This window comes from Jaculus jaculus, chromosome 7 (assembly GCF_020740685.1).
Source record: "Jaculus jaculus isolate mJacJac1 chromosome 7, mJacJac1.mat.Y.cur, whole genome shotgun sequence".
NCBI classification, from domain to species: domain Eukaryota; kingdom Metazoa; phylum Chordata; class Mammalia; order Rodentia; family Dipodidae; genus Jaculus; species Jaculus jaculus.
In genome coordinates, this window is record NC_059108.1 from 2,258,555 (window position 1) to 2,283,232 (window position 24,678).

A 24,678-nucleotide genomic window follows, 5' to 3' on the forward strand; every position below is an offset into this window, starting at 1 on the left:
AGGTAGGGGGATTGCTGTGAATTTGAAGCCAGCCTGGCACTACAGTGTGAGTGCCAGGTTAACCTGGGCTAGAATGAGACCATACCTCAAAAAAAAACAAACAAAAAAATAAATTCAAGATGGCAAACGTAGAACATTCTACCCTTTTGCTTCTGGATTGGTCTTCCAGAATGACCCTCCAAACATCTAAAATCTGACCTACTAAGTGGGAACCTGGTGTTCTGAAGATGAGAACACAGCCCTGTAGCAATGATTCAGGGTCTGAATGCCCGGATCAAGCTGGTGCTGCCATTGTTCAGGCCTTAGGTAGGAATGGTTTCATCAGCCTGGGCTCATCTTCAGCATAGAGGAGTTTTTATGCTAATAGAGGATTTGTTTTTGTTCATCTAGATGTGAGATCTGCTGCCTTGTACTATTAACAGAAAGATTTAGTTGTTATAACAAAAAAGGTGACAAAATACTATGAGTTAAAGTTCACAGAGCTTGGAGACTGGGAGATGGCTCAGTAAAAAGTGCTTCATGGGCTGGAGGGATGAATTAGCAGTTAAGGCATTTGCCTGCAAAGCCAAAGGATCCCGGTTCGGTTCAACTCTCCAGGAACCACGTAAATCAGATGCACAAGGGGGCGCATGCATCTGGAATTCATTTACAGTGGCTGGAGGCCCTGGCATGCCCATTCTCTCCCTCTTTCTGTCTCCCAAATAAATAAATGTATATATACTTTAAAAAGAGTAACTTTTTAAAACAAAACAACACGCCTTTAATTCCAGCATTCGGGAGGCAGAGGTAGCAGGGTCAGCATGAGTTCAAGGCCACCCTGAGACTACAGACTGAATTCCAGGTAAGCCTGAGCTAGAGTAAGGCCCTGCCTCAAGAAACCAAAAACCAAACCAAACCAAGTTACTGAAGGTGTACGACAGCATGGGACCTGACCTCAGGCCTTCTTCCAGAGCTCAGAACCTAGCTTTGTGTCACTTGACTGCCACCTTGTGGCAGGAACAATTGCTCCACATGCCTTTTATTATTTTATTTAATTTTCATTTAAATTTGGTTTTCTGAGGTAGGGTCTCACACTAGCCCAGGCTGACCTGGAATTCACTATGTAGTCTCAAGGAGGCCTAAAACTCATGGGGAATCCTCCTGCTTCTGCCTTCTGAGTGCTGGGAGTAAAGATGTGTGCCACCACACCCAACCTTATTTTATTCTTTTGGTTTTTTGAGGTAGAGTTTCACTCTAGCCCAGGCTGACCTGGAATTCACTCTGTAGTCTCAGGGTGCCTTTGAACTCATGGTGGTCCTACCTCTGCCTCCTGAGTGCTGGGATTAAAGGCGTGCACCACCATGCCCAACCTCCAGCTTTATTTTTTTTATGTTTTTTTTGAGGTAGTGTCTCACTATAGCCCAGGCTGACCTGGTATTCACTATGTAGTCTCAAGGTGGCCTCAAACTCACGGCAATCCTCCTACTTCTGTCTCCTGAGTGCTAGGATTAAAGGTGTGTGCCACCATGCCTGGATATTCACAATTTTATTTTCAAGGTAGGGTCTCACTCTAGCCTGGGCTAATCTGGAAGTCACTCTGTAGTTCCAGGCCAGACTCAAACCCAAAGTGATCCTTCTACCTCTGCCTTGAAAATAATGGGATTAAAGGCCTGTGCCACCAGTCCAACCATGCCATTATTATTTTGATGGGAGATCTTGCTTTGTTGACCTGGCTAGTTTCCAATTCCTGAGCTCAAGTGATTCTCCATGTCATTATGCTAGGCCACAGATTATTTCACTCAGGTCATAGTCTATTTGGAATTCTCAGAAATTTAAAATATTTTGAGTGGCAACAGAAGGCTTCTCTACATTCATATTGTTATTTTCAGCACAGGTTTGCTGATGCTTAATAAGCAAATAATAAGACAAAAAGAATGCCCATATTTATTGAGTTTTCTTGAATTCTCTGATGTTCTGTAACAAAAGTGACACATGAAGGTTTCCTGACATGAATTACATTGCACTAAGGGAGACCACACCAGGTGTGAACTCCACAAAAAGTCTTTCTCCACCTCCCTGATGAAGGAGACTATCTAGCTAGTATGGATTCTGTAGTGGTTAATGAGCTGTGCACCAAGGATGAAGGCCTGCCCACATTCTCTACATTCATAAGGTTTGATCCCAGGATGAATTCTCTGATGCTCAGTAAGCTGTGAACTTCGAATAAAAGCCATCCCACATTCCCTGCACTTGTAGGGTTTCTCGTAAGAATGAGTCCGATGATGATGAGTCAGTTGGGAAACACGGATAAAGGCTTTCCCACATTCCTTGCATTCATATGGCTTGTCACCTGTGTGAATCCTTTGATGCTGAATAAGGTATGAACTACGACTAAAGGTCTTCCCACAGTCCTTACATTCAAAGGGCCTGTCTCCTGTATGAACGCTCTGGTGTCGTCTGAGCTGTGCGTGCTGTCTGAAGGCCTTCCCACAGTCCTTACACTCATAGGGTTTTTCCCCAGAATGAATTCTTTGATGTCGAGTAACTTCTGAGCTGTGGATAAAGCCCTTTCCACAGTCCTTACATTTGTAGGGCTTCTCCCCAGTGTGGATTCGCTGGTGAACTGTAAGCTGTGAATGCTGTCTGAAGGCCTTCCCACATTCTCTACACTGATAGGGTCTAACACCTGTATGAATTCTCCAATGGACAGTAAGCTGGGAGCCACGAATGAAAGCCTTACCACAGTCTTTACATACATAGGGTTTTTCCCCTGTATGTGTCCTTTGATGCACAGTGAGCTGTGACTGTTGCCTAAAGGCTCTTCCACACTCTCTACATGCATAGGGTTTGACAGTGTGAAGTCTGTGATGGAGAATAAGGTCTGAAGTACGACCAAAGGCCTTCCCACATTCCTGACAGTCATGAGGTTTCTCACCTGCATGAGTTCTCTGATGCTGAACAAGGTGCAAGGTAGGACTGAAGGCCTTCCCACACTCCTTACATTCAAAGGGTTCTTCTCCAGTAAGAGTTTTCTGCTGCTGAATAAAGTGTGAGCCATAGCTAAATGCAATTCTGGACTTATTACATTTGATCATTTTCTTGCTAGTGCCTCTTTGATGATGTAAGGTGAAACACGTGTCACCCTTGTTCACATACGTGATTTCCACTTGCTTGAAATGGCACTTCTGACTGGTGTGCTGTCCCTCAAACTGGACTCTACATTCACTGTCCTCTCTAAAGCTGGAGCCTTCAGGATCATGGTGGTTAAGGTTTTCCACTGCCTCCCATTTAAATGACTCTACTTCAATAATATCTTTTTGTGGAAATGTCTTACAGCTGGATCCCAAGTCTGAAAAATAAAGAAAGAAGTAAATTCAAGCTATTCTCTTCAATGAAAAACTACACAGTAAAATAGTGAAGACAAAACTAAAATATTCATTATAAGAAATAAACTATCCAGGTATGATGGCACACACCTTTACTTCCCAGCACTGGGGAGGCTAAAGTAGGAGGATTGCTGAATTTGAGGCCAACCTAGGCTACAGGGTGAGTTCCAGGTCAGTCTGGGCTATGAGATCCTGCTGCCCGCCACCCCCCAAAGTAAGCTATTTGTCTCAAATACTGAGGAATTTATAAAAGCATAACAAAGTATAAATATGGAAAGATATGGTGCCAGAATGGGTCATGAATTAAACCTGAGGTTCTCTGTCGGGAGCTGTTTGGCAGCAAGACATTAGCAAGACTTTAGCACCTACATGTAAGCAAGATTATGTATATTCAGTGTTGGAAGCCATTTGGCTGGCCTTGATAGTCTTTTGTACTGAGAAGTGATTGAAGTACAAAAACTCTGTAACAGGAAGGAGTTTTTGATAGAAACTTGTGTGAAGCTTATGGAATCTTTGTCCATGGAAAAACTGTTTGTAAGAAGATAAAAAGGAATGCTGTGAAATAAACCTTGCTTCAGTCCTGGACTGGAGTCCTTGCTTTCATTCTTTCTCCTGTCTTTCTTTAATTTTCACTCCCCATCAGGCTCAAACCCTTTCAGCTGGCAGGCTCCGGCATCTCAATTGTGTGTGCATGATGTATATGTATATATATATATGGTCATGTGTGTGCCACAGCATACATGTGACAGTCAAAGGACAACCTTGGAGTTTAGATTCTTGCCTTCCACCTTGAGATAAGGTCTCTCTTGTTGTCTTGCCACTGAACATGCTACCCTAACTGGTATGCAAGCTTCAGCACTCTCCTGCCGTTGCACTCAGCATGCTGGGGAGTGGTGTCACGCATACAGCTTCACTTAGGTTTTGGAGGTTTGAACCCAGTTATCCTTCTTGTGCAGGGACTGCTTTTAACCACTGAGCCACCTTTCCATCCCAGGTTCTCAATTCTAATATTTAATCACTCAGAAAGTCCATTATTAATATAAATGTGCATGCATCTCCTAAGTTGAATCAAAATCTCTGGGGAAGCCTGACAGTGCATATGCCTTTTTTTGTTGTTGTTGTTTTTTTGTTTTTCGAGGTAGGGCCTCACTCTAGCCCAGGCTGACCTGGAATTCACTATGGAGTCTCAGGGTGGCCTTGAACTCATGGCAATCCTCCTACCTCTGCCTTCCGAGTGCTGGGATTAAAGGCATGCGCCACCATGCCCGGCAGTGCATATGCCTTTGATTCCAGCATTTAGAGGTTGAGGTAGAATAGCTATAAATTCAGGGCCACCCTGGAGCTACAGAGTTCCAGGTTAACCTGGGTTAGAGAGAGATCCTACCTTGAAAAAGAAAATTAAAAGGGATAGGGCCACAGTGTGTGCATGTATCTATTTTCTTCCCTAGTTTTCTTTCTTGTTTTCTTTGTTCTGTTGAGAGAGGGTCTCATATAGCTCAGGCCAGCCTTGAACTCTCTATGTAGCTGAGGACTTTGAACTTTTTTCCCTGCCTTCACCTCCCATGTGTTGGTATCACAGGCATGTACCACTCTATCAGTAACATTTTGAGGAGGCTCCTTACATACTCTTTCACTCTACATGTCTACCAACTACATAGAACTGTTCCTTCTCCACCTCCTTGCCAATACATCATTTTTATTTATATATATATTTAAATTTTTAATTTTTTAAAGATTTATTATTTACTTATTTATTGAGACACACATAGAGAAGGAGAGAGAGAGAGAGAGAAAGAGAATGGGCATGCCAGGGCCTCTAGCCACTGCAATCAAACTCCAGATGCATGTGTCACCTTGTGCATCTGGCTTATGTGGGACCTGGAGAATTGAACCTGTGTCAGTGTGTGTATGTGTGTGGTATATGCAAGTGATGTGTCCTTATGGCTCCTGAAGTGGAACATCAGTGTTTCTCACTATTGCTTTTCTGCCTGGCCTTATATTTTGAGTCTCTCTCTCTCTTTTTGTTTTATTTTGTAACTAATTTTGGAACTTGTTGGGCTCCCACAGGTCTCTGCTTCCCTACAGTTCTGGAGTTACAAGCATTTGTGATCATGCCCAGCTGTTTACATGGGATATGGAGATATGAACCTGACAGTCCTCCTTAGACCCTCATGCTTGCTCAGGAAGCACACCTGACAGCTGAGAAACCTCTTTAGTCCTGGACAATTTTTTTTTTTAAGGTAGGGTCTCACTCTAGCCCAGGCTGACTTGGAATTCACTAAGTAGTCTCAGGCTGGCCTCGCACTCACAGCAATCCTCCTATCTGTTACCCAAGTGTGCTGAGATTAAAGGCGTGTGCCACCATGTTTGACAGGACAATCCTTTTTATTTTTACTTATTTATTTGCAAGGAGAGAGATAGAGAATGGGTACACCAGGGCCTCCAGCCACTGCAAACAAACTCCAGACACATGTGCCATCTTGTGCATCTAGCTTACATGGGTCCTAGGGAATCAAACCGGGATCCTTTGGCTTTGCTGGCAACTACCTTAACCACTAAGCCATCTCTCCAGTCAACAATCCTTCCTAAAGACTTTATTTACTTATCTTTCAAGGTAGGGTCTCAGTGTAGTCCAGGCCCTCACTCACCTGGGTACCATGATCTTGTCACATAATTTGCAACAATCCAGGGCTCTTTCCCTTGCTCCAGTAACAAGATGACACTAGGCTTAGAAAAGACAAGTCCTGTTTACAGGAAAAGAAATGGGGCATTATAATACTGTTACAAAACCCAAACCTTGTTCTGTGGTCCACCAAGGAATCAAGGAGGTTATTATATTTTATTTATATCCCAGGCTGCCTTAAACTCGTTATATAGCTGGATCTAGAGAATGACCCTGAACTCCTTAGTTTCCTGCTTCCACTGTGGTAAGGGTCCTCCTTAACAAAGGGATGTAGTAACCCGAGCATGCAGTAAGTAATCTTGGACCTGGACTGTGCCCTATAGTTTGGAATATGTACATAGCAACCTGGTAGTACACTGCCATGTAGGGGAGACAAAAGGGACTGAAATATACAGAGGAGTCAACAGAGGTTATAACAGGAAGAGCCTCTGACACTTGGGGCTCAGCCTATGAATTTGAATCCACCGGGCCCATGCCCACATATACGATTAAAGATTGTAGACTCAGACTCCAGCCTCTTTGTTGGGAACCCTGTAGCAACACCTTGGAAGTGCTAGGATTACAGGTGTTCCAGAGTCAAGATGACTGTAAACTGGAATGTATGAAGACTGTCCAAAGAACAGGAAGGTAAAGGTGCTTCAATAGACTTACTTTCCAATTCACAAAGCCCAATATAATTTTCTTGGGAATGGAGAACAGAAATTCATTCACAAACTTATTAGCTGTCTTAGAAATCCACAATAAGGAAATCAGAAATTTCTTGGGTTGAGTCTGTGCTGGTGGTGCACTTGCCTAGCACAGTGCGCTATTACTCAGAAGGTAGATGGTTCGAGAAATTTCTTGGATTGAGTATGTAGCTCAGTGGTTTAACACTTGCCTAGCATGTGTGAGGCTCCAGGTTCAATTCCCAGTATCTTGCCTTCCTCCCCAGTAAGAAATTTCAGAAAACTAGTTGTGAATTACTGGAGTAGATAACTGCTGATTATAACCCATTTACCCTCTTCTTCCCCTTCAATCTTTTCTGCAGTGTCAGCTCTATGTCTCAGCCTGCTTGCCTATAAGGGTATCACCCTGGCTCTGTGCTTTCTTACTGGGCTTGGCAGGTGGAAAGTGTCATCAGGCTACAGGCCAGAGGAAGAAGAGTGTGAGGCATTTCTTAGTTCTAACCCACTCTCCTTTGGGAGATACAGAGGTAGATATCATCCCTGCTTGCTGGTTACACCCTTCAAAGTTTTCAACATCTCTGGCAGCACAGATTTCTTTCTTCAACACATTAGGCTGCTGATGCAGACAGCCAACTCTGACTGTTTCAGTCCTGGGTGCCTCATCTCCTATCGCCTTGGGTGCTACATCAGTCTTACCCAGTGAGATCAAGTGACTGAAGTTCTCCAAAGTCACATCCTTGTATAAGTCTCTCTGGGCAGGTTTCAGGCACATCCATTCTTCCTCAGAGAACTCTATGGTCACATCTCTGAATGTCACCAGTCCCTGAAACAATAAACTCAGGTATTAACAGTGAATTAAAGAACTTTTTTCACTTTTGGTTATGGGAAAAAATTGAAGATATATAAAAGTACAGAGAATAGCTTAATGATGCCCAAGAATCCATTCTTCTACATTATCAATAGTATCCTGCCTATTTAAGTTTTATATATTCTTTTCTATGTATTCTATTTTTTTTTTTTTTTGCAGTGTGGGAAATCTAACCAGGGCCTCACACCCACTGGGCAAGCCCTACCAATACTCCAAGGCCTCCCTTGCATCTTTTAGTTTCTTTAAGGTAGGGTCCTGCTCCAGCCCAGGCTGTCCTGCTGACCTGGAATTCACTATGTAGTTTCAGACTGGCTTCAAACTCACATGATAAAGGATGCTTTCACTGTTCTCTCAGGAGAATGCATTTCTGTTCCACTGGTGCTCTCTAAGAGGTCATACAAACCCACGTGAACAGTGATGCCAAAGAGGGCCACTGAGGGACTTGATCACTGAGAGGAAGTTAGGGAGGTGTTTCAGCATAAAGAACACAGCTGTTTATAGGACTGGAAGAAAGCAGATTATTTCAAAGATGTAAGAAAATTTAAATTTACCTGATGGGCCATGGTGTTCAGAACTATGTGACTTGCTCTATTTCTCTAGATTCTCCTTTTGTACAAGTGCAACCCTAAAAAAAAAAAAAAAAAAAGGATAAGTCTTTTATAAACTAAGCATGTCTCAGCTTTCCCAAACAGACAAGTTCAATTTCAGCATTTATCATGCGCTCAAGGCCAGTCTGGGTGACACAGTATCTCAAAATATTCACACACACACACACACACTCACTCTCTCTCGCCCGCTCACTTGCTCTCTTCATGGATCGGTGTGTTAGTTCAATAAGTAAGGCTCTTGCCTTGTAAGCGTAAGGACCTGAGTATGATTTCCAAGAACCCAGGTTAAAAAAAAGGGGGGGGGGGAGGTTGGAGCCATGGCTGAGTGGTTTAGGCACTTGCCTGCAAAACCCTAACCCTAAGGATACAACCACACAGTCAGACATCTCCACACACACTGCACAGTCACAAAATTTGTTCACCACTGTGAGACAGTTACAGACAGGCACAGGCTGTCCACACTTAACATCCCAATATGCCCTATACAGTCACAATCACACATAAGGGCACAAAAAACTCACGTGCACTCTATGCTACTCGGTAAGAATTAAACATTGCCCTTGAAGGCACAGTCACACATTAGCAAAAACAGTCCATGCCCACGTACAACAGCATCATGACACACTGTCCACGGCCACCTTTTTTCTTTCTCTTTTCTCGTCCCCTGCAAGGGACCTAAGCAGTCAGTGTCACTGCAGAGCCACAGGCACAAAGTGACTGCAGATAGTACCACACTCGGCTGTAGGGTCACGTAACCCAGAGACTCCCGCTCGAAGAAGGCACACAGACACAAGAGACACGCGGTGCCACCGCAGTCACAGCAACGCACAGCATCACACCCGTGTACACGAAACCACCGGGGAGAAGGTGATGCGGCAGCTTCCTCGCCCTCATAGGCACCATCAAAACCAGTCATAGGGCTGGAGAGATGGCTCACCCAACTTCAATTCCCCAGGACCTACATAAAGCCAGATGCACAAGGTGGCTCATGCATCTGGAGTTTGTTTGCAGCGGCTGGAGGCCCTGGAGCGCGCATTCTTTCTTCTCTCTCTGCTTGCAAATAAATAGAAATACTAAAAAATAAAACCACCACCACCACAAAGCGGTCAGAGCAGCGCAGCCGCGGCCGGCTCTGGCGCGCTCAGCTTCTAGCTAGGGGACACGCCCGATCCCCAACCCGAACTTCCCCAGACCCTCTCCTTCTGCCGCCCCCAGATCAGGTCCGCGTCGCGGCCGAGCGAACGAACTCAGAGACGCGACGTCGGCCGCTGTGCACGCCGGGAAATGTAGTCCAGAGCTCCACCAGCCACGGGCAAGATGGCGTCCTGACCCGTCTGATCCTGATCCTTTTTGAGTCAGGTACAAATGAGGGAACCCCACCCACCTCCCTACTCCAGCCGTTCCACCGATTCAAGGTACGAGCTTCTGTCGGAAGAACCGCCACCTTCGCCGAAGAAGCGGCCGGGACAACGACGTGGGGAGACAGCAAGAAAAGCGAGCGAAGTGCCGCCGTGTGGGGGGAGGGGAGGGAGACAGCTGGGCCGCGTCGCGGAGGCTTCTGGGAGCACCCGCTCGCTTTCGCAGCGCGCAGGCGCCGCGCACCCGGGTGGACATTTTGGTCTTTGTCCGCGGGTCAGTGCGGCCTTGGGTCCACGTGGCGCCCAAGTAGGAGGTGGGATCTGGGCTTCTCGGTTCTGTCGGGCCGGGAAGGTGGCACGGGTGGGTTCCGAGGTCCCGGGCGTGGCGCGGCGTGGGGAGCGGGCGCGCTCGCTCGCTTCGGGTCGGCGCGAGGGGCGGAGGCGAGGGCCTCGGAGGAGGTTCGCGCCCGGTGGTGACCCGGAGCCCGGCCGCAGACTCGGAGCCGCCGCGGGCCGCCGCGCGAACGTGACCCTGGGGTGTGGGGTTACGCGACGGGAGACCGGCGCGCGCGGGGGCGGGGGAGGCGTCCGCGCCGCACTCGCCGTGGCGGAAGTGCTGAGGGTTGTAACGGGGTCGTCGTTCTGCAGCATCCGCTTTCTTTGACGACCGGGAAGGGCAAGAAGCTAAGTAGTGAATTATTTTTAATGAATAGAGAATTTTATACAAGAGACAGGTGAATTTTGTGAGCACTGAAGCATCCCTTCATAAAGATTTTTTTTTTAGATTTCATTTCTACTTATTTGAGAGTTTATTTGGTGTTCGTTTGTAAACGACCTCCACCTGATTCATGCGCCACCACGTGCATCTGGATTACGTGGTACCTGGAGAGTGGAATCTGGGTCCTTAGGCTTCGCAGGCAAGCGCCTTAACCACCAAGCCCTCCAGCCCGACTTTTTAGATATTTACATAAAAACGAAGTTCCTTTTGTCTAGGTGTAGAATACTTACTATCATGATTTCTCTTTCTTTTTTTTTTTCGCGGTAGGGTTTTGCTCTAGCCCAGGCTGACCTAGAATTCACTATATAGTCTCAGGGTAGCGTCGAATTTATGTCGATTCTCCTACCTCTGCCTCTCAAGTGCTGGGAGATTTCTCTTTAAAAACAAACAAACAAAAAAAAAAAAAAACAGGGCTGGAGAGATGGCTTAGTGGTTAAGCGCTTGCCTGTGAAGCCTAAGGACCCCGGTTCGAGGCTTGGTTCCCCAGGTCCCACGTTAGCCAGATGCACAAGAGGGCGCCCGCGTCTGGAGTTCGTTTGCAGTTCGTTGGAAGCCCTGGCGCGCCCATTCTCTCTCTTCCTCTATCTGTCTTTCTCTCTGTCTGTCTCTCAAATAAAATTTAAAAAAAAAAATTAAAAAAAAACAGTACTCGAAAGCAATTTTTCTTTTTTCTTTAATATTTAATTTCTTTACTTGAGAGAGAGAGGAAGAGGCAGAAAGAGAGAGAATGGGCGAGCCACAGCCTCCAGCCACTGCAAACGAATTCCAGACGCATGCACCCAGTGTATCTGGCTTACTTGAGTCCTGGGGGAAACTGGGTCCTTAGGCATTGCTGGCAAACACCTTAATTGCTGAGTCATTTCCCCAGCCCATTTTTTTCTTTCGTTTTTTAAATTAAATATTTTATTTTTACTTATTGAGGAGAGAGACAGATAGAGAGAAAGCAAAGAACTCCACACACATGTGCCACCATGTGCTTCTGTCTTACGTGGGTACTGAACGATTAAACCTGGGTCCTTAGGCGCCACAAGCAAGCGCTTTAACCGGTAAGCTATCTCTCCAGCCCCCAAAGCAAATTTGTAAGGAGGGGATGCTTGCTGCAAGCAAATGGCCTAATACCAGGCAAGTTCACAATTCATTTCTCAGAGTCATTCTTCTGAAAGTCCAAGATTAGGGAGTCAAAGTCCAGGTTAAGGCACAGTTCCTCATTTTTTGAAGAAAACTTGGTTTTTGCAATGTGGTGCAGATTAGATCATAAATGTCAAAATTCCTTCATGTGTCTGGTGTTCCTAGGTTGAATGAATTTTGTACATGGAGAAAACTTCGGTGAAGGGTGGTTTTTGTGTCATCTCTTTTTGTAAGACAACTTTCACATAGCTTTAAATAAAAACTAATTTCTTTTTTTTTTAATTTTTATTTATTTATTTGAGAGCGACAGACAGAGAGAGAAAGAAAGATAGAGGGAGAGAGAGAATGGGCGCGCCAGGGTTTCCAGCCTCTGCAAACGAACTCCAGACGTGTGCGCCCCCTTGTGCATCTGGCTAACATGGGACCTGGGGAACCGAGCCTCGAACCAGGGTCCTTAGGCTTCACAGGCAAGCGCTTAACCGCTAAGCCATCTCTCCAGCCCAAAAACTAATTTCTTAATTAAGACAAACTAGTGGCCTTCAAACTTAACAAACAGCTTCCACTTAGGAGATAAGAATACAATTACCTAAAATAGCCATGGTGAGGACTGGAGGATGGTTCAGTGTTTAAAGGTGCTTCTTTGCAAAGCATGACAGCCTGGGTTTGATTACGCAACTCACTTAAAGCCTGTTACACAAAATGGCTTAATGTGTCTTGAGTTCATTTGCAGCAAGGAGAAGTCCCATACCGTAGCACTTTTGCTTTCTCTGTTTCTGGAGTTCATTTGCAGCAGTGAGAAGTTCCATACTCTAGCGCATGTGCACTCTTTCTCACAAACACACATGCACACATGCAAAAATAAGTAAAAATAACAGTGATGAGATAAAATTTTGGAGAGTGAATTTAAAAAATCTCCAAACGTATTGGAACTTTAAAATACTATTAAGGGCAAAATGGAAGATGTGAAGAAACAAATGCTGTTGCATAAAGAAATGTGCAAATTTAAATTTATTGATTTAATGTGATCCTAACAAATTAGCAGTTTTTTTTTTTTAATTACTATGTTTATTGAGGAAAGTAGAGCCAAGGAAAAGCACCCATGTGGCTAGAGATCCCATGTGGAGGGCCTGGGGAAAAAAGCGTGGGAAGAAAAGAGAAAAGTAAAGTTCAAGGAGCTCCTGCCATGTGGGAAACTGGAGGGGATAATGAGCCCATGTGGAGAGAAAGGACTGGGGCCTAGGCTGAGCCCCTCCCTACTGGGCCAGGGCTGAGCCTGGACGGAGCCAACCCAGGCCCAGCCAAGGGAAAAACCTCACCCACAGCTGGAAGTTCCCAAGTGATCTGAGCTTTTTTTTTTTTTTTTTCTTTTTTGAGGTAACGTTTTATTCTAGCCTAGCTGATCTAGAGTTCACTATGTAATCCCAGGGTGGCCTCGAACTCATGGCATCCCTCTTACCTTTGCCTCCCTAGTGCTGGGATTAATGGTGTGCATTGACCCTCGTGCTCACCCATTCAGATAGACCAGCCAGCCAGTAAGCCCTGGGGATACTGTCTTTGCCTCTGAGGTGCTAGATCATAAGTGCACACCACACCCAGCATTTTCTGCGGGCTCTAGGGATCTGAACTTAGATCCTTGTGCCTTTTTTAAAAATATTTTTATTTATTTATTTACTAGAGACAGAGAGGGGGAGAGAGAGAGAGAGCGAGAGAGAATGGGTGTACCAGGGCCTCCAGCCACTGCAAACAAACTCCAGATACGCAACATACCACCATGTGCTTCTGGCTTATGTGGGACCTGGAGAATCGAACCTGGGTCCTTAGGCTTTGCAGGCATGATTCTTGTGCTTTTGTGGAAAGCATTTTACCCAGTGAGCCATGTCCCCAGTCCCTATTTTTTCCTTCTTATTTTTTGGTTTTCTGAGGTAGAATCTCACTCTAGCTCAGGCTGACCTGGAATTCATTATATAGTCTCAGGGTGGCCTTGAACTCTCTCAGTGATCCTTCTACCTCTGCCTCCTGAGTGCTGGGATTAAAGGTGTGGGTCACCATGCCCGGTTCCTATTTTTTTTTTTTTAATTTTTATTAACATTTTCCATGATTATAAAATATATCCCATGGTAATTCCCTCCCTCCCCACCCCCACACTTTCCCGTTTGAAATTCCATTCTCCATCATATTACCTCCCCATTACAATCATTGTAATTACATATATACAATATCAACCTATTAAGTATCCTCCTCCCTTCCTTTCTCCACCCTTTATGTCTCCTTTTCAACTTACTGGCCTCTGCTACTAAGTATTTTCATTCTCACGCAGAAGCCCAGTCATCTGTAGCTAGGATCCACATATGAGAGAGAACATGTGGCGCTTGGCTTTCTGGGCCTGGGTTATAATACTTTCCAGATCCATCCATTTTTCTGCAAATTTCATAACTTCATTTTTCTTTACCGCTGAGTAGAACTCCATTGTATAAATGTACCACATCTTCATTATCCACTCATCTGTTGAGGGACATCTAGGCTGGTTCCATTTCCCAGCTATTATAAATTGAGCAGCAATAAACATGGTTGAGCATGTACTTCAAAGGAAATGAGATGAGTCCTTTGGATATATGCCTAGGAGCGCTATAGCTGGGTCCGGTTCCTATTTTTTCTTTCTTAAACTCAGTGTGTTTCCTGGAAACTGAACGTAGGGTCCAAAGTTGATCATGAGGGAGAAGAGTCCATCCTCAATGACCTTCAAGTATGCCAATGCCTGGTTAGCTATCTTAACAGTTACACAGTTCCATAGTTAATGTGAAGTTGTTAAAACAGACCTGTATTACTGAGTACTTGATCAGAGGTAAAATGGTACTATTGTCTCAGTCCTGTCGCTTCATTATTGTCTTCAAGAAGTACCTTTCTCTGAAATTATACAGCAGCTCATATTGTTTATGGTAGAAAACTGACATTTTAATTTTCTGTGTGGTATGTGTTTGCGTGTGTGTGTGTAGGCCAGAGGTTGAAGTAACCTCTGTCACTCTCATTTATTGACAGGATCTCTTACTGAACCTGCACCTCTTTGATTGAGCTGGCTTTCTCTACAAATCCCATCTCCCCCTCCAAAGCACTGGGTTTATGGCACCATGTCCAGCATTCTGGATGCTGAGGGTCTCAGCCTAGGTCCTCATTCTTGCCCAGTAAGTGCTTTATTGCCTGAGACATCTCCCTAGCCCTTAACTTTTTTTAATTTTCCTTTTTTTTGGGGGAAGTGTTGAGGCATGTTTTCACTCTAGCCTAGGCTGACCTGGAGCTTATTTTGTAGCCAACTCTAGCCTCAAACTCATGATAATCCTCCTACCTCAGCCTCAGAAGTGTTGGGATTAAAGGTGTGCACCACATCCGGCTAATTGTTCTTTTTGAGAACTAGGGGAGATGACTCATCGTGTAAGAGTGCTTTGCCCTGAGTTTGATTCCTCAACTCCCACATACATAGCTGGGAGTGGCCACACACACCTGTAACCCATGTTCTACATGTGGGGAATGAAGATCAGAGAATAGCTGGCTCACTGGACAGCCAGTGTGACAGAAGAAACAGCAGCTCCGGATTCAGTAAGACTGTTAGAGAAACAAGCTGATGAGCAAAAAGAGGAGCACACCCCAAATTTTCCTTTGGCCTCCATAAAATACAAACACATCTGTCTGCACACACACACATACACACATGCATATGCAGAAAAATGTGTGAACAAATGGATGAGTGTATATTCATAAGATTGTTTTGCTCAGCATTGCAAGCAAACAAGATAAATATAAAAACTTCAGTCTTTATCCCTGAACACTATCAGAAAGAATAACTCCCTAAATATTGAAAACTTTGTACCCATATAGCTGTTTGTTTTTTTTTTTTTTTTGAGACAGCCTTGCTAGTCTTTTCTGGCTTTTGCTCGGGCTGGCCTCAAACTCTAGGTAGTCCTCCTGCCTGAATCTCTCTTGGGTTTAAGGTGTGTGTAATCATGCTAGCCATGTAGCTTAGTTTTCATGGATTTTTGTTGCTGTAGTCTTTCTGAGTGTTGAATACATGTGGCAATTAAGTCCACTTAGGACCCTAAGACTAGTACTAGAGAACAGTATGAACCAGTCAGGCAAAGAATGAAAAAGTTTCCCATGGAAGTCAAATTTGGAAAATTCCTCCATTTCTGGATACAAGGAAGTTTGAGTTGGCCAAGAATCACTTTGCAATTGAAGATCCATAAAACCCATATCTGTGTGCTTTGGGGAATGAAGCAGAAGGATATTCCACTATTTTGTTTGTTTCACAGGGCTGCTTCCTTGTGCTTTCCTGTGTATACATCCTGAGGGTGGTGCTTTGATCCCAGCACTAATATTCCAGTGCTGTGTCATTTCCATAGAGACCAAACTGCATGTGACGTTTTATTGAAGCCAGAAGACAGTGTGGAAGGTGGAGAAAGAAGTGAAAAGGAATCCTGTCTGGGTGAGTGAATGACAGCAAAATGCATAGTTGTTTCATAAATGTCGAATCCTTTCAAATGTGCTTGAGGGCATTTATATCTTTTCCTTCTTTCTTTTTGGTTTTGCTTGTAGTAACGTGGGTGTAATGGTGTGGTGGTGGTGTGTGTATGTGGTTAATGTATGTATTATCTGCGTCCCATGTGCTTAACTGTGCAAGGGTGCTTACCTGCAGTGGCCAGAGCTAATTTTCAAGTGTCACTCTTCTTCCTGTTTGTTTAAAAAAAAAAAAAATTAGGCTGGAGAGATGGCTTAGTGGTTAAAGCACTTTTTTTTGTTTTTGTTTTTTGAGGTAGGGTTTCATTCTAGCCCAAGCTGACCTGGAATTCACTAAGGAGTCTCAGGGTGGCCTTGAACTCACAGGGATCCTCCTACCTCTGCCTCCCAAGTGCTGGGATTAAAGGCGTGTTCCACCACGCCCAGCTGTTAAGGCACTTTTCTATGAAGCCTAAGAACTCAGGTTCTATTCCCCAGGACCCACGTAAGCCAGATGCACAAGGTGGCACATGAGCCTGTAGTTCAATTATAGTGGCTATTTTTATTTTGTATTTTTCAGAGAGAGGGAGAAAGAGAATAGGCATTCCAGGGGCCTTTAGCTACAAATGAACTCCAGATATATGTGCCACCATATACATCTGGCTTATATGGGTTCTGGAGAATTAAACCTGGGTCCTTAGATGCTAAGCTATTTCTGTAGCGCCCCCTCCAATTTATTATTGTAATTTTTTTCTAAATTTTTTACTAGAGAGCGTGAGCCTCTAGCCACTGCAAATGAACTACAGACACATGTGCCACTATGTGCATCTGGCCTGTGTGGGTACTGGAATTGAATCTGGATCCATAGGCTTCATAGCGAGTGCTTTAACCACTAAGCCATCTCTCTAGTCCCCTTTACTGTGATAATACTATTTATTTATTTGGGGGAGAGGAAGAGAGGGAGGGAACAGATAATAGGTACACCAGGGCCTCTTGTCACTGCAAACAAACTCCAGATGAACATGAGACGTTGTGCATCTTGCTTTACATGGGTGCTGGGGAATTGAAGCTGGATGAACAAGCTTGGCAAGCAAGCACCTTTAACCACTGAGCCGTCTCCCCAGCTCCATCTGCCCATTCTTACTGAGCAGGAGTCTTACCAATACTGGAGCTTGCTTTTTTTTTTTTTTTTTTTTCCCTTTTTCCTATGAAGTAGGGTTTCACTGTAGCTCAGACTAACCTGGAATTCACTGTGTAGTCTCAGGGTGGCTTTGAGCTCCTGCAGTCCTCCTACCTCTGCTGGGATTGAAGGCATATGCTGCCATGCCTGGCTGAGCTGGCTGGTTTTTATGAGCTTGAGCAATTCCTTTTTTTTTGAGGTAGGGTTTCACTCTAGCCCAGGCTGACCAGGAATTCACTGTGTAGTCTCAGGTTGGCCTCAAACTCATGGCGATCCTCCTACCTGTGCCTCCTGAGGGCTGTAATTAAAGATGTGTGCCTCCACACCCAGCAAGCAATACCTTTTGCCTGACTGTGGTGATAGTTGTGTGTGGCCATACCCAGGTGTTTGTGGAGATTCAGAGATTCATAGGCTATTTCAGATCCTCTCAGGCCCTCATGCTTGTGTAGGAATTGCACTTGACTGCTGATCTCCCTAGTCCTCTTTTTTTTGTTGTTGTTTATTTTTATTTATTTATTTGAGAGTGACAGTCAAAGAAAAAGAGGCAGAGAGAGAATGAGAATGGGTGCTGCAGGGCCTCCAGCCACTGCACACAAACTCCAGCGTATGCACTCCCTTGTGCATCTGGCTTACATGGATCCTGGGGAATTCAGCCTCGAACTGGGGTCCTTAGGCTTCACAGGCAAGCACTTAACTGCTAAGCCATCTCTTCAACCTCTCCCCCGCCCTTTTTTTTTTTTTTTTTTTTTTGGTTTTTCGAGGTAGGTTCTCACTCTAGCCCAAGCTCACCTGGAATTCACTCTGTATTCTCAGGGTGTCCTTGAACTCACAGAGATCCTCCTACCTCTGCCTCTCCTGAGTGCTGGGATTAAAGGTGTGCACCACCACACGTGGCTCTCCCCCCCTTTTTTGAGGTGGGGTCTCATTATATCCCAGGGTACATTGAACTCACTTTGTAGCCAGGCTACCCTTGAACTCATGGCAGTCCTCCTTCCCTCAGCTTTCTGAGTGCTGGAATTAAAGGTGTGAACTGCCATGCTGTACTCATTCTACCTCTTACTAGGATTGTTCTCTTCAGTCTTACGTGAGTTTTATGTGCCCTTTGGTAACAGCTCCTTTCCCCATGCCTTGTCTTTCATAGGTCACATGCCATTTCACACTTTTTTCCTACTTTGTTTCATTCTTTCAAAATATTATTTACCTATTTAGGAGAGAGAGTTTGGGTGTGTTATGTTAGAGGGCCTTTTAACATATTTATTTGAGAGAGAGAGATAGAGAAATAGGCAGGTACAAGGAGAGAATGGGCACGCTAGGACCTCCAGCCTCTGCAAACAAACTCCAGAAGTGTGCACACCCTTGTGCATCTGGCTTACATGGGTCCTGGGAGATGAACCTGGGTCCTTTGGCTTTGCAGGCAAGTGCTTTAACAGCTAAGCCATCTCTCCGGCCATAGGGGACCTTTTAAACACTGCAAATGAACTCCAGATGCATGTACTACTTGTGTATCTGGCTTTAAGTATAAGCAAGCATGTTTAATTGCCTCAGCCACATAGACTTACACTTTACATGCCATCCCACACTTATTTCCCACTTTGTTTCATTCTTTCAGTAGTAGAATGCCTGTTACATTTTATATTTAGTCATACTTCATGTTGGCCTTAACTACTTCCTTTATCATGGGTAACAAACTTCTTTACCTCCTTCTCTTCCATCTTCACATATGTCTTTTCTTAAGTTAATGACTTAGAAATCTGTGCTGCCTGTATTCCATTCAGATGTCACACCTCAGTCAGCAGAGAATTTACACAGAGAAAGGAAAAAGAGGCACATAGACAGAGAATTGGCCCACTAGGCCTCCAGCCACCGGAAAAGTCCAAATGTATGTGCTACCTTGTGCATCTCTCTTACTTGGGTCTTGTGGAATCAAACCTGTATCCTTGGCTTGGTAGGCAGATGCCTTAACAGCTAAGAGTTCTCTCCAGCCCTTATTTACTTTACCATTATTATTATTATTTTGTTGTTGTTTTGTTTTCCGAGGTAGGGTATCACACTAGCCCAGGCTGACCTGGAGTTCACTATGTAGTCTCAGGGTGGCCTCGAACTCATGGCAAGATTCCTACCTCTGCCTCCCAAGTGCTGGGATTAAAGGTGTGTGCTACCATGCCTGGCTCTCATTCTTAGTTTTGATTACTCCTTCTCCCCACTCTTGTTCTCCTCTGACCCCACTTAGACCTTACATTTCTATCCCCTGCTCTATCTTCATCTTCCTCTCTACCTTTTCCCCTTCTCCCTCTGTTTTGTAAATATATTTTTTTAATTAATTTATTTATTTGAGAGTGAAAGACAAAGAGAAAAAGACAGAGGGAGAGAGAGAGAATGGGCGCGCCAGGGCTTCCAGCCTCTGCAAAAGAACTCCAGACACATGCGCCCCCTTGTGCATCTGGCTAACGTGGGACCTGGGGAACTGAGCCTCGAACCGGGGTCTTTAGGCTTCATAGGCAAGCGCTTAACAGCTAAGCCATCTCTCCAGCCCCCCCTCTCTTAACTTTACAATAAAGTCTTGAAGTCAAAGAAAGAAGAAGCTTATGTAATGTCAAGTTTATTTACTTAATTTTAAAAAGTTAAATTATGTATTGAGGGAGTACAGAGCCAGAGAATGACACCCATATGGCTAGAGATCTAATGTAGGGGACCTTGGAAAACCATGGAAAAGAGAGAAAAGAAAATTCAAAGAGCTCCTGCTGTGTGGGAAGCTGGAGGGGCTAAGTAAGGAGCCCATGTGGACAGTAAGGGGTGCTCTCTCCTTGGCTCAGCCAGGCCCAGCAGAAGGAAAATCTCATACCTAAGTGGCAGTTCCCAGGTGGTCAGAGCCTTCATTTTTTTTTTTAAACTATTATTTATTTGAGAAAGAGGGGGAGGGAATAGGTGTGCCAGGGACATTAGCCGTTGCAAATGAACTCCAGACACATGCGCCACCTTGTGCATCTGGCTTATGTGGGTACTTTGGCTTTGCAGGCAAATGCCTTAACTGCTAAGCCATCTCGCCAGCCGTTACTTAGTGTTTTGATGCTGAATATCAAGTTCTATGCTGTATTCCCAAAAATGAATTTTGTGTATCTCAGGCTGGCCTTGAGCCCATGATGATCTGCCTACCTGTTTCCAGAATGCTGAGGATTACAAGTATATGCCACCATGCCTGGCCTCAAAATTCAATTTTTATGCTTATAGTGGGGAATTTTACAATTGACTATTCTTTGTATTGTTTGTGATCTGTTCTAGAAGAAGCTTGAGAAAATGAGTACATCAAGTGATATCAAGATCTGGAAGGTTACCAAACAAGGAAAAGAGTATTGAATGTAAGAAAATTGGAATAATCTTTGCTCTGTTCACACTTAAATTTCTTTTCTTCTCTCTCCTGTTCCTTGCTTTCTTTTTAAAATTGTATATACTTTTTCTTCCCTCCTCCGCAGCCACACTCCTCAGAACAAACTTCATTTCTTGAAAGGGAAAAACCTTTTTGAAGCTTTGAGCTTGAAATACAGTTTGCATGTAAGCAGGAAAGAAGTTGATTGAGGAAAAAAATCATCAGTTTTATTAGTTTGAAAACCCTCTGCCATAGCTTACTCCTGAAATAAGAAACAGGGTGGGAGTACCTTCCTTTTTCAAAAAGTGTACACTCTATCTGATAGCAGAGTACTCCCATTGGAGAAAAAGCTTATGAACCTATCAAATGTGGGGAAAAATTTTCTCACATGTCTCCTCTCACTGAACATAGAAGTCATGCTGAGAAGCCCAGTGCTCCTGAGGAATGTTGAAAAGCCTGTTGCTAGATGACAGATCTCAGAGCATCTGAAAGCTTACTCTGGAGAGAAACCAGGTGTATGTGGCAAAGAATATTGAATAATAGAAAACCTACTAGAAAAGTTTGCACTGATATAGTTACGTAATCATTCAAACCCTGCATTTGAGTGAGAGGTCAGACACAGAAGCCTTAGAACTTAAGAATGTGGAAATATCCTCAGCTCAGAGGAAATCCTTATTTCTCAAATATTTCATATTGGAGACTAACCTTGTGAATGTGGAAAAACGTCCATTCAGATGTCACACCTCAGTCAGCAGAGAATTTACAGTGGGGGAAACCCCTTTGCCTGTAAAGTATGTGGGAAAATCTTCAGCCACAAATCAAATCTCACAGAACATGAGCATTTTCATAATAGAGAGAAACCCTTTGAATGTAATGAATGTGGAAAAGCCTTTAGCCAAAAGCAATATGTGATTAAGCATCAGAACACTCATACTGGAGAGAAGCTTTTTGAATGCAGTGATTGTGGAAAATGCTTTAGCCAGAAGGAAAACCTGCTTACCCATCAGAAAATTCACACTGGAGAGAAACCTTTTGAATGCAAAGATTGTGGTAAAGCTTTCATTCAGAAGTCCAACCTCATTAGGCATCAGAGAACTCACACAGGTGAGAAACCTTTCATATGTAAGGAGTGCGGAAAAACCTTCAGTGGCAAATCAAACCTAACTGAGCATGAGAAAATTCATATTGGAGAGAAACCCTTTAAATGTAATGAATGTGGAACAGCTTTTGGCCAGAAGAAGTACCTCATAAAGCATCAAAACATTCACACTGGTGAGAAACCCTATGAATGTAATGAATGTGGAAAAGCCTTTTCTCAACGAACATCACTTATTGTGCATGTGAGAATTCATTCAGGTGATAAACCTTATGAATGCAATGTATGCGGCAAAGCCTTTTCTCAGAGTTCATCTCTCACAGTGCATGTGAGGAGCCATACAGGTGAGAAGCCCTACGGTTGTAATGAATGTGGGAAAGCGTTTTCTCAGTTCTCCACCCTTGCACTGCATTTGAGAATACATACAGGTAAGAAGCCTTACCAGTGCAGTGAGTGTGGGAAGGCTTTCAGCCAGAAGTCACACCATATTAGACACCAGAAAATCCATACTCATTAAAAAACTTAAAAATGTTTACTATGGGGAAGTGTTCATTAATAATTTATACCTCACAGTGGATCATTCAGTCATTCTGAGACAAAATACCACAAATTAGGTGAACTTTAACAAATGCTAAAAGTCATGGGTAGCAGAGTATATAGTGAAGATAAAGATATTTGTGTGATTACAAGCATGTGACCAACGAGAAAAACCCACAGCAAACCGAAAAACCCATGTGAAAATTCTGACACATGCTTCCTCTCAAATCAGGATCAGACAATAGCTGTTAATTGCTTCCAGCATAGATCTGGAGAGCTTTACCCTTGTAGGAAGTAACTTGTTTTAAGAGACAAATATATGACCACCAACAAATATCAAACTTTTATTGATTCAAGAGAATTGAGAGATTCCAGAATGTGACCTATGCATTTACTACAATTTAGAATATGTGAGCAAAGACATCAGGAGGGAATACCAAGACAATGTTTGGAAATAAACTTGTTCTGAGGAGGAAAGTATACACCTTGAACTAAAAATTACACTCTATGGAGAATGAAAACAATATGAAAATGGTATAATCATGACCTTGGGAGCAAGGAAACATTCTTTGAACCATTTAAAAGTACTTAGCAGTTCTTATGAGCTCAGGAATTAGATACCAGGAAATTTACAGTGGCTTGATCTAGAGTAGCCAAATATTTGAGAAGAACTGAAATTCCTGGCAGGAACAGAATGGAAAATTTGTAAGGTGGAATTCTATGCATATATCTGTAAAAATGCAACCAGTGAGATCAACATGTAGAAAGCTACTAGAAATGATGGGGAAGGAGACTCAAGTTGCAGAATATAGTACAGTGACTTTCTGTAAAATTTAATTTCTCTTCATCTAACTGTACTTTATATTGGTAATGGATACACATATGTATGTAAATGTTTTTGAGATGAGTCAGAAGGATACAGACCAAACTCCTTTCAATGGTGGCCTGTGAAGATTGGAGAAGGGAGTGGAATAAATGAGGGAGGTGGGCGGGAAGGGGACTTCAGCTTTTTATATAAACATCCATTTCTCATAAAGACTGCAAGTAAATATATAAAGATACTGGCTAATTCTCAGTTGTGGTATATGGATATCTTGTCTTATTTTTTGTACTTTTCTGTATTTTTCAAGTTTATCAAAATAATGGGGGTAATGTTGGGGACTCGGGACCTTTAGAAATGTTATAATGGTGTAGTTCTCAGTCAAATACTGCAATTTTATAGAAAATATTTCTAAAACTTTATCAACAATGAGTGGATAGACTTGGCACTCAATGTAATATGAAATTATCTATTTTGTTAAAATTAAAAATGACTGAATACTCCAAATCTTTCAACTTTATCTTAAGATATTATGGTGTGTACTATATTGTTTCTGTTCTTATAATTCTAAAAATTTCCAAGATATTTGAGCTTAAATTAAATGAGGATATTTGTAAAGACATGATTTCATTTCATACTCCTATTTTTTGTTGTTTTGAGGTAGGTTCTTGCTCTACCCCAGACTGACCTGGATTCATTATGTAGTCTTGGGCTGGCCTTGAAGATCCTCCTACATTGCACACTACCCCCAGCACCTCCAGGGCTGGGATTAAAGATGTGTGCCACCAAGCCTGGCACTCTTATTTCTTTCATACACCTAACTACTTTGTTTCTTTTCCTGAGGTGAAGATAGGATGGGTGGCTCAGCCCTGTTATAGGTCTTCCTGATGATATTTAAAATTTCATGCATTACAGTATAACTTGATACTGAATATTATTTAGGTTTTTATTTATTTTTTAGGTTTTTTGTTCATTTTTTTAATTTACTTATTTGAGAGCAACAGACAGAGCGAGAAAGGCAGAGAGAGAAAGAATGGGCATGCCAGGGCCTCCAGCCACTGCAAACGAATCCCAGATGTGTGCACCCCCTTGAGCATCTGATTGATGTGGGTCCTGGGGAATCGAGCCTCAAACCGAGGTCCTTAGGCTTCACAGGCATACGTTTAACCGCTAAGACATCTCTCCAGCCCTTTTTTCAAGGTAGGGTCTCAATCTGGTTCAGGCTGACCTGGAATTAACTAGTCTCAGGGTGGCCTCGAATTCATGGTGATCTGCCTCTGCCTCCTGAGTGCTAGGATTAAAGGCGTGCACCACCATGCCCAGCTTATTAAGGTTTTTATCAGCACTGAATGCTAGCATGTAGCACCTGAGGTTGATTTCAAAATCTACAACTCTACATCTTTTCTTAGCCTGTTTGTAGGAATGTTCATGAACTCTTTATATGAACCTTGTAAATCTTCCTTCCAAATATGAAGGATCTTGCTGTAGCCTAGGCTTACCTGGTACGCTCTCTGGAACCCCAGGATGGTCTTGAACTCATGATCCTCCTACCTCAGCATTTTGAGTGCTGGGAATAAAGGCATGTGCCATTGGCACATTCCTTCAACTACAGGCCCCTGAATGCTGGGATTGCAAGCATGTTTTGGGGGACATGTTTGAAAGAAGGTCTCACTATGTACCCTGGCTGGCTTCGTTCCCATACTCACCCGTGACCTAACTGCCTCAGCATTCAAATGCAGCAGC

The 24,678-nt window shown here is 43.6% G+C and overlaps 2 protein-coding genes across 17 annotated transcripts; one reads left to right on the plus strand and one right to left on the minus strand.

Moving 5' to 3' along the window:
* Positions 1–1,900: 1,900 nt before the first annotated feature.
* Znf565 (zinc finger protein 565) lies at positions 1,901–9,703 on the minus strand. Of its 4 annotated transcripts, none has more exons than XM_045153818.1 (5): positions 9,574–9,703; positions 8,133–8,206; positions 7,410–7,536; positions 6,014–6,109; positions 1,901–3,328 (listed from the first exon to the last, which is right to left on the minus strand). In XM_045153818.1, the coding sequence occupies exons 2-5, from the start codon at positions 8,142–8,144 to the stop codon at positions 2,073–2,075; spliced, it is 1,491 nt and encodes a 496-aa protein (XP_045009753.1). In that variant the 5' UTR covers positions 8,145–8,206; positions 9,574–9,703; the 3' UTR covers positions 1,901–2,072. The 4 variants fall into 4 exon arrangements, with proteins under 4 accessions (XP_045009753.1, XP_045009752.1, XP_045009755.1 ...); XM_045153817.1 differs by lacking the exon at positions 9,574–9,703 and adding an exon at positions 9,152–9,419; XM_045153820.1 differs by lacking the exon at positions 9,574–9,703 and adding an exon at positions 9,127–9,144.
* Znf146 (zinc finger protein 146) lies at positions 9,489–23,557 on the plus strand. Of its 13 annotated transcripts, none has more exons than XR_006638059.1 (5): positions 9,489–9,604; positions 14,490–14,632; positions 15,755–15,927; positions 20,398–20,474; positions 20,589–21,221. XR_006638059.1 is itself a non-coding variant. In XM_045153831.1 (4 exons), the coding sequence occupies exon 4, from the start codon at positions 21,217–21,219 to the stop codon at positions 22,093–22,095; it is 879 nt and encodes a 292-aa protein (XP_045009766.1). In that variant the 5' UTR covers positions 9,490–9,604; positions 15,845–15,927; positions 20,398–20,474; positions 20,589–21,216; the 3' UTR covers positions 22,096–23,557. The 13 variants fall into 13 exon arrangements, 10 of the variants coding, with proteins under 10 accessions (XP_045009766.1, XP_045009762.1, XP_045009765.1 ...); XR_006638061.1 differs by having other exon boundaries at positions 15,845–15,927; XR_006638060.1 differs by lacking the exon at positions 9,489–9,604 and adding an exon at positions 9,777–9,861.
* Positions 23,558–24,678: the final 1,121 nt, after the last annotated feature.